Here is a 14067-nt window from a genome sequence, read left to right on the forward strand (position 1 = left end):
GTCAAAATGGTCCTGGAGAAAATCCTTCGCTTGTTGTATCTTCTCCTTAGCCAACCCCACCGTAACGGGTGATCTAGGTTGAAATCCATATAAAAGCATAAATGGACTAAACCCTATAGTCACATGCTTTGAACTATTATAAGCAAATTCCAATATAGGTAAGTAGTCTTCCCAATTGGTTTGCTTCTTGTTAACGTACGCTCGTAGCATATCCTCTAGCACTTGATTAACTCTTTCGGTTTGACCATCCATTTCTGGATGATCAGCCGTACTTAGATTAAGTTTAGTTTCCAACTTTTGGAACACAGCTCTCCATAAGTGATTATTGAACTTTCGATCTCTATCACTAATGATACTAGCTAGAAGACCGTAGAGTTTATATATATGCTCTATAAATAGACCTGCTAATTTTGGTGTCTTAACCATAGCCTTAGTGGGAATGAATCGACCCATCTTTGTGAGACGGTCTACAATTACCCAAATGGCATCATGGCCACGATTTGTAGTAGGTAGTCCTACCACAAAATCCATAGAGACACTCTCCCACTTACCTTGTGGAATCTCTAAAGGATGTAAAAGGCCACCTACCTTGAGGTGCTCTGCCTTATTAACTTGGCACTATTGGTAGTTTAGTACGTACTCTTGAATATCATGATGTAAGCCCGACCAATAAAATTGCCGTCGAACTAAGGCATACGTCTTACAAATACCTGGATGACCAGCACTTGGACTATCGTGACACTCAAATAAGATTGGACGCCTAGTGTTTGAGTCCTTTGGCACACATACTCTACCTTTGTGGAGTAAGTAGCCATCATCAATGGAAAAATTCTTCCATCGCTTAAGCTCTTCCTGAGTAGAGGTGGAGCTCTGTGTGTTGGAGTTTCTATCTGCGCGTGCAGAGACATGTTGATCTGGTTGTTCAGAGACATGTGTGTGTGAGGAATCCCTTTTTAAAATTGCACTCCACACTTTAGCATATGATTGATCTTGTGCACACTTGCCACATAATGACTCTAAAAATCCACTCTTTATTCCCGTGAAAGCAAGAGAATTAATATGAGGCATCCGACTTAGTGCATCCGCTACTACATTATATCGCCCCTTGCGATATCGTAGCTTACAATCATAATCTTGAAGGATTTTGGCGCATCTAGCTTTACGGCCCTTCAAGTCCGTTTGAGTAGTAAACCATTTGATACTCTCATGGTCAAAAGCTACTTCAAACTCGGCACCATATAAATAGTGCCGCCACTTTCGTAAAGCGTGAATTATGGCATAGAGCTCTCTCTCATAGACAAAATAATTCTGTTGAGCTCTATCTAACTTTTTACTTTCAAAGGCTATAGGTCTTCCTTCCTGGAGAAGTACTGCACCAATTGCTTTATCACTAGCATCAGTCTCTACCACAAATGACTTAAGTGGGTCGACAATTGCTAGGATGGGAGCAGTGGCTATAGCTACCTTGAGCTGTTCGAAACTGCATTTTTGGGCTTCTTCCCAAGAAAAGGTCTTACCTTTTGCTTTAAGTTGATTCGTCATAGGAACAACAATTTTGGCATAATCCCAGATATACTGTCAATAAAATCCAGTCATGCCTAAACATATTTGAAGCTCCTCAACCGTGTTGGGATGTGGCCTTTGAAGAATGGCAGTGACCTTGTCAGTGTCCATTTTGATGCCAGAATAAGAGATCACATGACCGAGGTAATGTATCTCTGTTTTAAAGAAATCGCACTTGCTTTGCTTAGCATACAGCACGTGAGCTCGTAGTTGTTCGAACACTAATCGTAAGTGTTCTATGTGTTCATCTTCAGTCTTACTAGAAATGAGAATGTCATCAAGGAAAACCACAACAAATTTTCCAAGATAGGGACATAAGAGACAATCCATGTGTGTCATAAATGTAGCTGGAGCATTGGTTAGACCAAAAGGCATAACCAAAAATTCAAAATGCCCGAACCGTGTTCTAAAGGCAGTTTTGGAGATATCTTGTAGTAGGATTCGCCCACCTGGTGGTATCCTGAACGAAGATCTATCTTTGTATAGTATCTTGCCCCGTGGAGTTGATCAAACAACTCATCCACTCGAGGCAGAGGATACTTGTTCTTGATGTTTATCGCATTTAATCCGCGATAATTTACGCACATGCGCATAGTACCATCTTTCATTTTTGCCAATAGAATTGGTGATGCCCAAGGCGAAGTGCTAGGTCTAATGAAACCAAGAGCGAGGTAGTCAGCCAACTGACTCTCAACCTCCTTGGCTTCTTTAGCACTCATACGATAAGGTGGTTTACTCACCGGTTTAGTGCCTGGCAAGACATATATGCCATGCTGCACATCAGTGTAGGGGGTAAACCCGATGGTAAATCACTTGAGAACACATCACTATACTTCGTGAGTGAGTTAGCTTTTGCCGTGCAAAACGAGAGAGTAAACTAGAGTTATGATGGGATGGAGAATCTTGTAATTCCTGTAATGTCTGTTTTACAACAGTTGCACGTTGCTCTATAGAATTAAAATTGAGAGCACTTTGCTCGTTAGATTTGTTAACACTTTGTTTATCAGTAAAATTCATTGCACTTCATTGCAGTTTGCATACCATTACTAGAATTCACCGCACTTTGCTCTTGAGAATTCACAAGACTTGGAGACAAGCAGTAACACAAAAAGACTTCATCTGTTAAATCTGCTTTCTGCAAAATAGAAAGCTCGGTTGTACATATAAGAGGTGCAGATGGTATATTTTTCTCACCAAGCAAAAGCACATGTTTTTACCATTGGCCATAAAGGATAAGGAGTTGTGTTCATAACTAGTGTGCAATGTGTTTCCTAAACCATGCAGCCACTCCCGTCCTAAAACTACATCAAACTACATCAGCACGGTCCATGTTCATAACTTGGAAGTCAAGGGTCATCATATGATCTTGAACAATAAGCTCAACCCCTTGAACTATCGTGTCCCATACTTCTTTATCATTCCCAGACATCTGCTCCACCACATACTTGTGAGAGAAGGGAGTCTGTGTAAGCTTCAATTTCTTGACTAGCTTATAGTTCAAGAAGTTATGAGTTGCACCATCATCCACTAAAATACGAACACGTTGTCCGTTAATAGTGCCATGCATGCGAATCAAATCATGGGGGCCAAAGGTGGGCTGCCACATTGAAGCAGGCACACAACTCTAGTGCTTTTCTTCCATATGAAGAACCTCTACAACACAATATTTAGGAGATGAATCTAATGTGAGGTGTTGCACCGTGTGCATGGCCTTTTCTTTGCCTTGCAAAAGAGGACAATCTTTCTTGTTATGTTGGTCCTAAAGACATCTAAAACACAAATTCTGTTTCGTTGCACGCTCAAAATCAGCAGTGCTGAGAGACCCACGTGCAGTATCGCGTGATTGCTTAGGTCTTTGGAAGAACTAATACAAAAGCTTGGTTTTTTACTAAGGCTTAGTCCAAGGCTAACACTTCTAAGAGTATCTTTCTCACCTTGGCTACATCGGTGTCTAGTTGTGTAAGTTGATTCAATGCTACATATTGTGGCAGCTTTTTGAGATTCTTGTTGTTCTTGAAAGTGAGCTCATGGTAGCTCCCATTGCACCTCCATATTGCGCATAAGCTCTCTCTCTCTCTCTCTCTCTCTCTCTCTCTCTCTCTCAAACTTGCATATACTATAAATCCGGTCAAGTGGAAACATTGACCATTGTAAACCCATTGCAAGGAGTCTCTCTCTCCCTCCCTCCCTCTCTCTCTCTCTCTCTCTCTCTCTCTTCACAATGGTGGTTGGAGATTTGATATAGCAAGTTTTAACCCTTGCACCCATGCACAATCCATCACATGTGATGTAAATGGGTCATCTTGCCCATGGCGCAGGGATTCTTTTTAGTTGTTTCCCTCCAAAATTGGAGGTAGCTCAACTTTTAATTCCTCCCCTCCGAGATTGGTTGCATACACAAAGTAGGGTGAGAATCCCTACCTTTGATGCATGTGATCACAGAGAGAGAGAGAGAGAGAGAGAGAGAGAGAGAGAGAGAGAGAGAGGTTTTCCATTAGTGGCCACACATAGATAAACCCAAGCGGGTGTAGCACCCATCTCCACCTACAATGACAAGGGGGACATCCGCTCCATGGCACATGGCAAAGACTTCTTTTTTGTTTCTTCCCTTCAAAATTGGCGGCGGCCCAACGTCTTTCTCCTCCCCTTCTAGTAGGGCTAAGATCCCTATCTTCCATGCATGTGCATGAGATTTAAAGCTAGGCAAGCATGGAATTGCACACCCACCTACCCTTGCAAAATCTTGGTCTGCTTACAGTCCATGGAGAGAACCTTTGACCTCATGCCTTGCTTATCTTGCTTGGTATCCATCTCTTCGCACCCTTCGATGTCCCTCTCCACATCCAGGATGATTGCCAAGAGTGCCTTCCTTGGCCTCTTGTGTTGCTTCTGGTCCATAAACAAACATGTAAACCTAGGTAAGCTATAAACCCGAGCCTTCTCTTTTTTGCACATTAACAGGCATCAAACTCCATCGTTGCCGTCCCCAAGACCTAGGGAGAGGCCTCCTACAACCTGCACAACACACATGGGTGGGAGGGCTCACATGCCAAGCATGATAACCTCAAGGATGAGGTGTTAGGAGAGGAGGGATGAGCTTCGAGAAACCATGGAGAGAAGGGGAGAGGGAGCCAAGCATGTTGGGGAGGGAGAAGCTTGGGAGAGGAGCGAAGGAGCAACCATGGAGCAGAGTGGGGATCTTGAGAGAAGAGGGAAGCGAAGGAGCCAAGCATGCAGAGGAGGGTAGCCATGGAGAGGAGGGAGCAACCATAGCCATGGTGAGGAGAGGGAGCTTGGGAGAGGAGGGAGCTATAGCCATAGCCACAGGCGTATCCAAGAACCCGTGCAAAGTGCTTGGGTTCACCTGTGTAACCATGGCGACAAGGGAGGTGAGGAAGGGCACAAGTGAATTCCTACTTTTCTCTTCTCCCCCCTTAGCTTGCCTTGTTACTTGAGCCTTATACTTTAATCCATATGCCCCACTAAGCATTTAGTAATGCCACGTGTATGCCCCGTCATTGAACGTTCGCGATGCCACGTCGGCAATCATCAAGGTACCGTAAACCAAGGCAGCTCTCCGCCCTCGTTGGATGGATGGCATTATTGGCGCCCAATTTCCGTGCCGTTGATCCGATCACTTGGCCTTCCTTCCGGGAGAAGACTTCGGCATTCCAATATTTCCCGGTCGTGCACGAGTAAAGGTTTATTAGTTTGGAACGCTACATGTAGGTGGTCAGAGATTCCGACGTCGAGCGATGGCGTCGCCCGCAGAAAGAGATGGGCTAAGAACAAGGTATTCTCTGCTATTCTTTCTGCTGGTGCTGTCTTCTTCTAGGCTCTTAGCTGTAGCAGAGACAATCCATGGGTGTGGAGGCTTCGTAGAGGCCAGCCCAGATCTGGCCAAGGCAAGAAAGCCCTCCGATCCTAAGCCCGACTACTCGCACATCATAGTTGAGCTCCAAACCTTTGATGGACTAGTCAAAGACAGAGTACAATGCGCTCCCAATGGATACTACTTTCTCCCTGTTTACGACAAGGGGACCTTCTCTCTCCGTGTTAAGGGCCCCCCTGGTTGGTCCTGGAGCCCTCAGCAAGTCTCTGTTGTCGTTGATCAGCAAGGTTGTAACAACAATGAGGACATCAACTTCCTTTACACCGGCTTCTCCGTCTCAGGCAAAGTTGTGGGTGCCGTTGGTGGCCCTAGCTGTGCTGCCCATATAGGTAATGGTCCCTCCAATGTCAAGGTCTCCATGAAAGCTGTTTCCAACTCAGAAATTCTGCATCATTCAGCATCCGCCTTGACTTCCCCAAAGGGTGATTTTAAATTTGAAAATGTCATTCCTGGCATGTATCAGCTGCAGGCAGACCACCCTATGCTTAAGGTGCAGGTGAAGGGTGAGGCAGATGTTGAGGTGGGGTTCGGAAATGTTGACATAGGAGAACTTTTCCTTGTGCCTGGTTACAAAGTGGAGGGATCTGTTGTCTCTCAAGGGAATCCTGTATTAGGTGTGCACGTTTATTTGTTTTCAGATGATGTTACAGAAGTGCCATGCTCATGTGATTCTGGCAGCTCATCATCTCATGGGGAAGCTTTATGCCATGTTGTTTCTGATAAAAATGGAAAGTTTGCCTTCAGTTCTCTGCCTTGTGGGAAATATAAGCTTGTGCCGTTTTACAAGGGGGAAAACACGGTGTTTGATGTCTCCCCTGCCTCAATTGAGGTAGATGTCAGCCACACCAATATGATTCTTACTGAACCGTTTAAAGTCACCGGCTTCTCTGTCGGAGGCCGTGTCGCTGACAGTCAAGGAGAGGGGATAGAAGGTGTTGAGATACTGATCAATGACCTTCTAAAGGCAGTTACTGATATCAATGGCTTCTACAAGCTTGATCAGGTCACATCCTCCAAATATACGGTGAAGGCTCAGAAGCCCCATTATCAATTTACCACATTAGAAAACTTCATGGTGCTGCCTAACATTGCTTCACTTCCAGAAATTGTTGCCTCAAAGTATGATCTGTGTGGATCTATCTTGGTGGATAGTAGCACGCACCCTGGAAAGCGTCAAGTAGCTTTAACTCATGGGCCTGCAAATGTGAAAGCACAAACCAGGTGGGTGGATGAACAGGGATGGTTTTGCTTTGAAGTGCCGCCCGGAGAGTATAGGCTGACACCTATCACTAGTCAGGCAGAACGGTCAAGTGGGCTTGTTTTTTCACCAGAGTACCTAGATGTGCTGGTTACCAAACCGACTTTTGATGTTGTGCTTACTCAAGCAAAGTTAAAGGTTTCAGGTCTTGTGAATTGCATTGGCAACTGTGACTCAAAGGTTTTTGTTTCGCTGATACCATATGTTCATGGAACCAAATCCTTGGATTTGAGCAGGATCCAAAAGACAAGTCTGGTAAGTGGCTCAAACAACTTCGAATTTCACAAGGTTCTACCGGGGAAATATCAGGTAACTGTAAGGCATGAGCCTTCTAAGCAAGTTCCTCGTCTAAATGATGGTTGGTGTTGGGAAGAAACCAGTTTTGAGCAAGATGTTGGGATTAGAGACCTTACCAATGTACAATTTACTCAGAAAGGATATTTGATGTCTGTGCACTCTACCCATTCTGCGGAGGCCACACTTGAACACCCCAATGGTGAAATGACAGCAATTCAGGTGAAAAAGGGCTGGCAGAAGGTCTGCCTAGAGCAGCCAGGAACTCATAAGTTACGAATTTTAAAATCATGTACTTCATTCGGATTATTTCCATTTGAGTTTGATACTTCAAAGCCAGCACCGCTGCAGTTGATAGGCCAGAAATACCTACTTAGAGGCAAGATTGCTATACAGAATGCAGCTGACATAGACAAAGAGCAGCTCATACGCATTGTAATTGTTGTTTGGAGAGAGGATGGGTCTTTTGCTGATTCTAATAACCGTTTGAAGCTGGCAACTGATGCGGATGGAACTGTTCTTGAGTATGAACATTGGGCTGAGATGGATGAAAGGCTTACTTTCATCCCAAAGGATACTCTTCATACGGTCAGTTATGTCGAGCCTAATGCAAATCATCCTTCTGCGAAGCAATTTCTTTTCTATCCGAAAGAGCACCGTGTTCATGTTGCACATGATGGATGCCAACCAGATATTTCTCTGTTTGTTGGACGGCCTGGAATGTACATTGAAGGTCGTGTAACCCCTCCATTGGAAGGAGTGAGCATCTCAATAATGGTTGACGATAATAGCATTGATAGCAGTGTGAATAGAGGAGAGCTTGCTGCTACTCTATTGACTGATAAGGATGGTTCATATGTTGCGGGGCCTTTGTATGATGATGTGAAGTATGTTGTTAAGGCTGCAAAGGAAGGTTATCACTGTAAATTGACAGGTAGTCAGTCTTTTGCCTGTCAAAAACTGGGTCAGATTATTGTCCGAATTCTTCGGGGTGAGGGAGCAGAGGATCAATTACCATCCATCTTACTTTCACTAAGTGGAGATGGAGGATTCCGCAGAAATGCAATTGCAAGTTCCAGAGAGGCTTTTGTTTTTGATGGCCTATTTCCGGGCAACTTTTTCTTGCGGCCATTGCTGAAGGAGTATAGTTTCTCACCCGCCTCGTTAGCTATTGATTTAGAGTCAGGTAGTGAAGCGGAAGCGAGCTTTTCTGCTTCTCGCATCTCTTTTAGTGTTCATGGAACAGTGAGGTCCCTGACCAGAAGGCCTGAGGAGGGCATATCTCTTGAAGCGCGGTCAGAATCCAAGGGTTACTATGAGGAAACAGTGACCGATTCCGAGGGGAAGTATCGCTTGAGGGGCTTACAACCGGAGACTGTTTACATTATAAAAGTTGTGCTGAAAGAGGGCCTCTCATTGATTGAGAGAGCTTCTCCATCTTCTTACACTCTAGAAGTGGGTGCAAATGACACTACGGCAATGGATTTTGTGGTCTTTCACCAGCCGCAGGTGACTATAATTACAGGAACTGCTGAAGGGTCCGGTCTTCTAAAGTGGCAGCTATATTTGAGAGTGCGTGTGGTTTCTACTGGTGATGATTCTAAAAATGAGAGAACCATTCCGCTTCCGTTATCCCACTTTTTTGAGATTCAGGGTCTTCCAAGCGGTAAGTACTCTTTACAGCTGGTGCTTAGCCTCCCTGAAAAGACACACAGGTTTGAGTCGGAGCCTGTAGAGGTTGATCTTAAACAAAATCCTCAGATCCATGTGGGCCCTTTACGGTTTTCAGTTCAAGAGCAGCATCAGAAGCAGGAACTCGCATCGGCTCCTGTTATGCCGATTTTGGTAGGGCTACTTGTGATTTCTGTGGCTATGAGCACCCCGAAGCTTCTGAAAGAGGGGCAACAACGGGTTTGGGGCTCAACGTTGTCCAGTGCGGCCTCTGCTGTCCAACTCAAAAAGGATGTTCGAAGACCAGTGTTGAGAAAGAGAACATATTAACACAGGTCAGTACATAGTTAGATAGCAGAATGATCATCTAATTTGATTGGTAAAGTTTCAAGCTACGGCTTCTATTTGCTTTCACCAATGACAAATGGCTCCAATGTTGCAAACAAATGCAGTTTTTCTCGTGAAGACATTAGACTTGGCATGTAGATGTGCTGAGTGAGCTCTGGTCTAGCACACATTTCCAACCGAGTAGCTGCGGTGTTGTGACTTAATCAACTGAGGGAACACTTCAATAAGCAATTGTCATTGCTTAGTTTTGCCTACAATTTTGCTTGCCCATTGTAGTCAAATGTTGTATCCATTTTGTGAGTTGAGTTGTTTGGCTATTTTGCTTGCCATTGTAGTCAAATTCTGTATCTGTTTTGTGTGTGCGCTATTTTGCTAACAATGGATACCGCATGATAACAGAGTTTCTTTATTGGCTGCATTTGAGTGAGTTGCTTATTATGTTGGCATAAGCCTGCTTCACAATGTCTGTAGCTTTCTGCTTTTTTCAAGCTCTTAACCGAACAATTGAAGATGTTTTGGCGCATAACATCAAAGTCTTTTCCAAAAGAGGTAGAGGAGAGGGACGAAGATCTTTGCTGGGCCTAGAAGAGAAAAGTGGTACTGTAATATACGTGCAATTCAGTGCGGACATGTGCCATATCATGAAGTATGAATGAATTGGCAATTTTTTATTGTCACTAGTATGTAAAAGCAAGTATCAATCATTTTTGGACCAAGTATTATTGGTTCTCCTATTTTGCAAACAATGTCGGATGTGAGACATCTTCAGTGTCTTGTTTATGTAAGCATACAATGTCTGTTGGCCTGAAGCTTTTGTCCAGACTATCTAATTATGTAGACAATCTGATACATTCAATGCAAATTTTATATAAGCAACATGGTCTAAATTTTGAGGGATTAAAACTTTAATTTGTATAATTATTGGATAATTTGATTTAGTTTGTAAGCTTATCAGATGATGATAGTGCTTATATTTATTTCAAGCAGGCTAGTGTCTTGTGTTCTTTGCTGTTTTCATTACCCTCATCATCATTTGTTTCATTGTTTTCATTACCCTAATCATCATTTGTTTGATTGTTGATTTGTCTGATTGATCTTCAATTGATTGTTGATTTGTTTGATTGATCTTCAACTAAATTAGTTTTGAACTAACACATGGAATAAGGGTGAATTTGTGTGAAGATTCCTTTCACAGGCACGGAGACTAAGGTAATTTTTACCTCTTCAATTTTTGGCCTGCCATGCAAGGACTATGTACGTTTTGAAATTCACGTATCTCCCCTCTTTCCCCCCTAAAAGATCCTTTCTTGGTTTGTAAATGGGGTCCCCTTCATTAAGGGCCTCATGGCTTCCTTTTCAAGTTTTTGTTCAGATGCTTTTCTTAGTTTGTAAATGGGTCCTTCGTTCAAAAGCCTCATGACTGTGTTTTCAACTTTTGAAGGCCAAAGTGAGCCTTTGCCTTGTCTGAAAGTTTTACCTTCTCTCTCTCTCTCTCTCTCTCTCTCTCTCTCTCTCTCTCTCTCTCTCTAATAACAAGTCTTGAGTTCAACTCTCCTCGTCGGATAGACCTTCAAGGTCTCGTGCGATAGTTTCCTACGATTAAAACTCTCTTCTTCTCGGGTGTGTGTGTGTGTTCGTGTGTGTGCGCTCTAATGAAAAGAGGAAAATGGTATATCCTTTTCTATCACCCAAGTGTAGTAGATTGGTTATATCATTTCCCTCTTACATAACAGGTCTTGAGTTCAACTTTCCTTGTCGGATAGATCTTTAAGGTCTCTTGGGATAGTTTCCTACGACGTTAAAACTCTTCTTCTTCTCTCTCTCTCTCTCTCTCTCTCTCTCTCTCTGCATATCTGTCTCCAGCACTCTCTAGATCCTTATTACAATCAATGCAAACTTGTTTAAATTGGTTAATTTTGAAAAGCTAAATAAAATCAAAATAAATCTTCAAAGATAATGAATAGATTTATGGATACTCTCTCTCTCTCTCTCTCTCTCTCTCTCTCACACACACACACACACACACACACACACACACACACAACTTTGGTATAATTAGTTTTTGTCATTTTACAAAGGGGAGGTGGATTTGCAACTTGGTGATCTATTTGAAAGTTATTTTACATAGATTGGTAGCTATTAACTATTTAATGGCTTCATATGAAGCATTGATTGCTTTCTTTGTTTTAAATGGCCTATGCGAGTCTTCATCTTGTTATGTATATTGTTGTGTATGTAGCATATTACTTTTGGAGCATAATAGTACATGAGACCAAAAATATTAAATGTATCGTACAAGAAAAACTTGTTTAATTGATGTATCATGAAGTTTCAAAGAATTTTTGGGTGCTTCCTAGATTGCAGTTGTGTGTAAACCTTTCTTAGAGGATAAATTGAACCTCAAGAGTGGATGCATATCGTAGCCCCACTATAGACATGTAAACAAGGGAAGCAAAAAGTGGGGTACCTCTATAGTAAAGCCTTCTTGTTGTTTGAGAATTACAGTCATACATAAATTCTCAACCGGTCTTTAATCTCCCAACTAAAGCCTCGCCTTTTCAAGAACTTAAGCACTTGCCAACCCAAGACAACCTTTGAGCATTTTGTAGATCATCATATTTTCAAGATTGCGATTGTTTGCAGCACTCAGGATTTGCGTGCAGTGTTTTCCCTTTTGGGTGGTGCATCACGAGTGTGTTCCGCTCTACATTTTGGTCTTGAGCTGTGAGTGCTCGGTCATTTAGAGCTTCCAGTTTTGACTCCCAACTATAGGTTGAGTCTAGTACTCCCACAGGTGTTGCCATTTGCAGGGAGGACATTTTTTGCAGTGTTTTGGCTTGCATACCGTTTTCGACACATCAGTTGTCTTGAGCTTTTGCTTTGGCATGCTTTTGTGGAATAGTGGCTAGAGTTTACTGGCCATAGTTTGTGATCGAGCTTAGCTCTCACATTGACAAGTTTTGTCAATTTGGACACGGTTTGGTGTTCTTGTACCCACTCTTGCAGGAGTGAGGATTTGCATGTGCTTGTGTGGCTACAATACAGGCTAGTCACAGGTTTTACAGGTTTTTGCAAATTTCTGCAGGCAGTTTCTCTTGTGGGACACGTTTTGAGCTAGTTTACTCTCTACTTGCGTATATGCTTATGCGCTTTACGCTCGGTTGAGCAGTTTGTCCCAGTTTATGCTTGCAAAGTTTGCAGATTGTGGAGTTGTTTTATGCATATGTGAGCATCGATTTTGATGCGATTGATCATGCTTTTGAGCATTGTGTAGTGATCAAGGTATCTCCCACTTTGTTTGCCATAATTTTCACATGGATATGGAGATGCTTCAGGTTAGAGGCGGTTCTCGCTCACGATTGCGACTGACATGTTGGCACTGCGGCCACGATGGGCATATTAGGCGCCGTTGCTTCATACATATCAGGCAGCGAAAGAGGCAAATGCATGGTGCTACTACGAGGACAGCTGCTAGAGAGGTTTCATATAACAAACATGTCACTTTTGAGTTTAGCTTGCCTTCAGACTACTTTGTGTCTTGGGATAGCACATTGTCTATGCGTTTTCTACTAGACGAGCATGCAGTTTTTCATGTGACACCACATCGTGATTTATTTTGCTCTTTCTCGAGTGGGAGACTTGGTTGTGTGCAGTTTGCTGATGGTTCGGCATATGAATTAGAGGGTGCTAGAGATGTATGCATGTCTTTACCTAGCGGTGCATTGCTTACGCTACGAGATGTACGGTATGTACCAGGACTCAATCAGAGTCTCATATCAGTGCGTCAGTGCAGAGTAGTCGACATTGTGTACTGCTTGGAGAGCGATCATTTCATATGCATAGGAGATCACTGGTGATAGCCAGAGGTGTCAAGAGTGGTATGGTATACCCTTTGCATATTTCTGACACACAAAGCAGTGTAGTCTCTGTGTATTTGCAGCCATGTTTGGAGCGAGAGACAAGGCGTGTCTCTTTTGCGGATGTGTTGCATGGAGAGCAGATTGTGCATTTGTCTTGAAGTGACGTTCCGCAGATAGTGATATCTCTGGGGATGCACAGCTTTGTCAATCATCAGTTGAGGTGACATCGTTTGAGCCAAAGACCGACGCATTGTTTTATGATGCGTCTAACACGTTTGAGGGCAATAGCGTCCTTCAGACAGTTGTGTGTGATTGCAGTGGTGCTACTTTCTCGATTTTACAGTCATTTTTAGCAGATATGCCTTTGCCAGATGATGCTGACATGGTGATGCATAGTCAGGTGGTTCTTGATGAGGATGCATATGGCATTGAGGTTGCCGACAGGGATAGGTTGGCACACATAGTAGTGCATGTTTCGTCAGCTTTTGGGTCTCTCATGTCTGACCTTTTGGTCTCGAGACCTGATCTTGCTTATACGGTTGGTGCATTTGCAGTGGGAGTTGTCAGTCGTGCGATGACTAACACTGGCATTGTGCATTGTGGAGCCATGCAGGTCATCACTCGATACCTGCATCAGGAGTGTCATCGTAGCTCTAGCCCTAGTAGTATGCATGTTTCATCTACACTAGAGCGGTTACAGAGTAAGCCAATGGGCATAGGTTGAGAGCCGTCTTCTCTCACCTATTGTATATACTACTTGTAGGCTAGTCTTCTCACCACTTATCGGCACATAGCCTTTAGTGGGAGAATGTTAGATAAAGGCAGTGTGTCTCACTGTGCTTTGCCTGTGTCCGTCGAAAAAGTGTTCGGCCGTCCACATTTATCTTCTTCTTCTTTATACATACAAAGAATAAAGAGCTCTCACTCATTCTCACATTGTGCTCATACAGTGAGATTTGGGAGCTCCACTCACATCCTGTGTACTCTCTCTCTCTCCCCCCTTTTCACTCTGCACATGCACCGCATTCACGCACTCACACCAACAAGCACCATATATTTTCACATGGAAATAAAAAATAACATACGATGCTGCTATTAATTTGATATTGATTTTGATAAACTAATACAATGCTAAAGAAAGCAGTTATGTAAACCAAAGGCGAACCCGGGATGAAGTTGCC

General features: G+C 43.2%; 1 protein-coding gene across 1 annotated transcript; it reads left to right on the top strand.

The window, feature by feature from the left end:
- Nucleotides 1-5217: 5217 nt before the first annotated feature.
- LOC147426343 (Carbohydrate-binding-like fold) lies at nucleotides 5218-9444 on the top strand. The gene is made up of 2 exons (XM_086498060.1): nucleotides 5218-9013; nucleotides 9131-9444. Exon 1 carries the CDS (start codon nucleotides 5319-5321, stop codon nucleotides 9006-9008), a length of 3690 nt encoding a protein of 1229 aa, XP_086354186.1. The 5' UTR covers nucleotides 5218-5318; the 3' UTR covers nucleotides 9009-9013; nucleotides 9131-9444.
- The last annotated feature ends 4623 nt before the right edge of the window (nucleotides 9445-14067 follow it).

Source organism: Adiantum capillus-veneris, chromosome 24 (genome assembly GCF_014529385.1).
Source record: "Adiantum capillus-veneris isolate H3 chromosome 24, ASM1452938v2, whole genome shotgun sequence".
Classification (NCBI taxonomy): domain Eukaryota; kingdom Viridiplantae; phylum Streptophyta; class Polypodiopsida; order Polypodiales; family Pteridaceae; genus Adiantum; species Adiantum capillus-veneris.

Coding starts and splice junctions, on each gene's coding strand:
- LOC147426343 (XM_086498060.1), top strand. CDS start 5,319: ATGGCGTCGCCCGCAGAAAGAGATGGGCTAAGAACAAGGTATTCTCTG.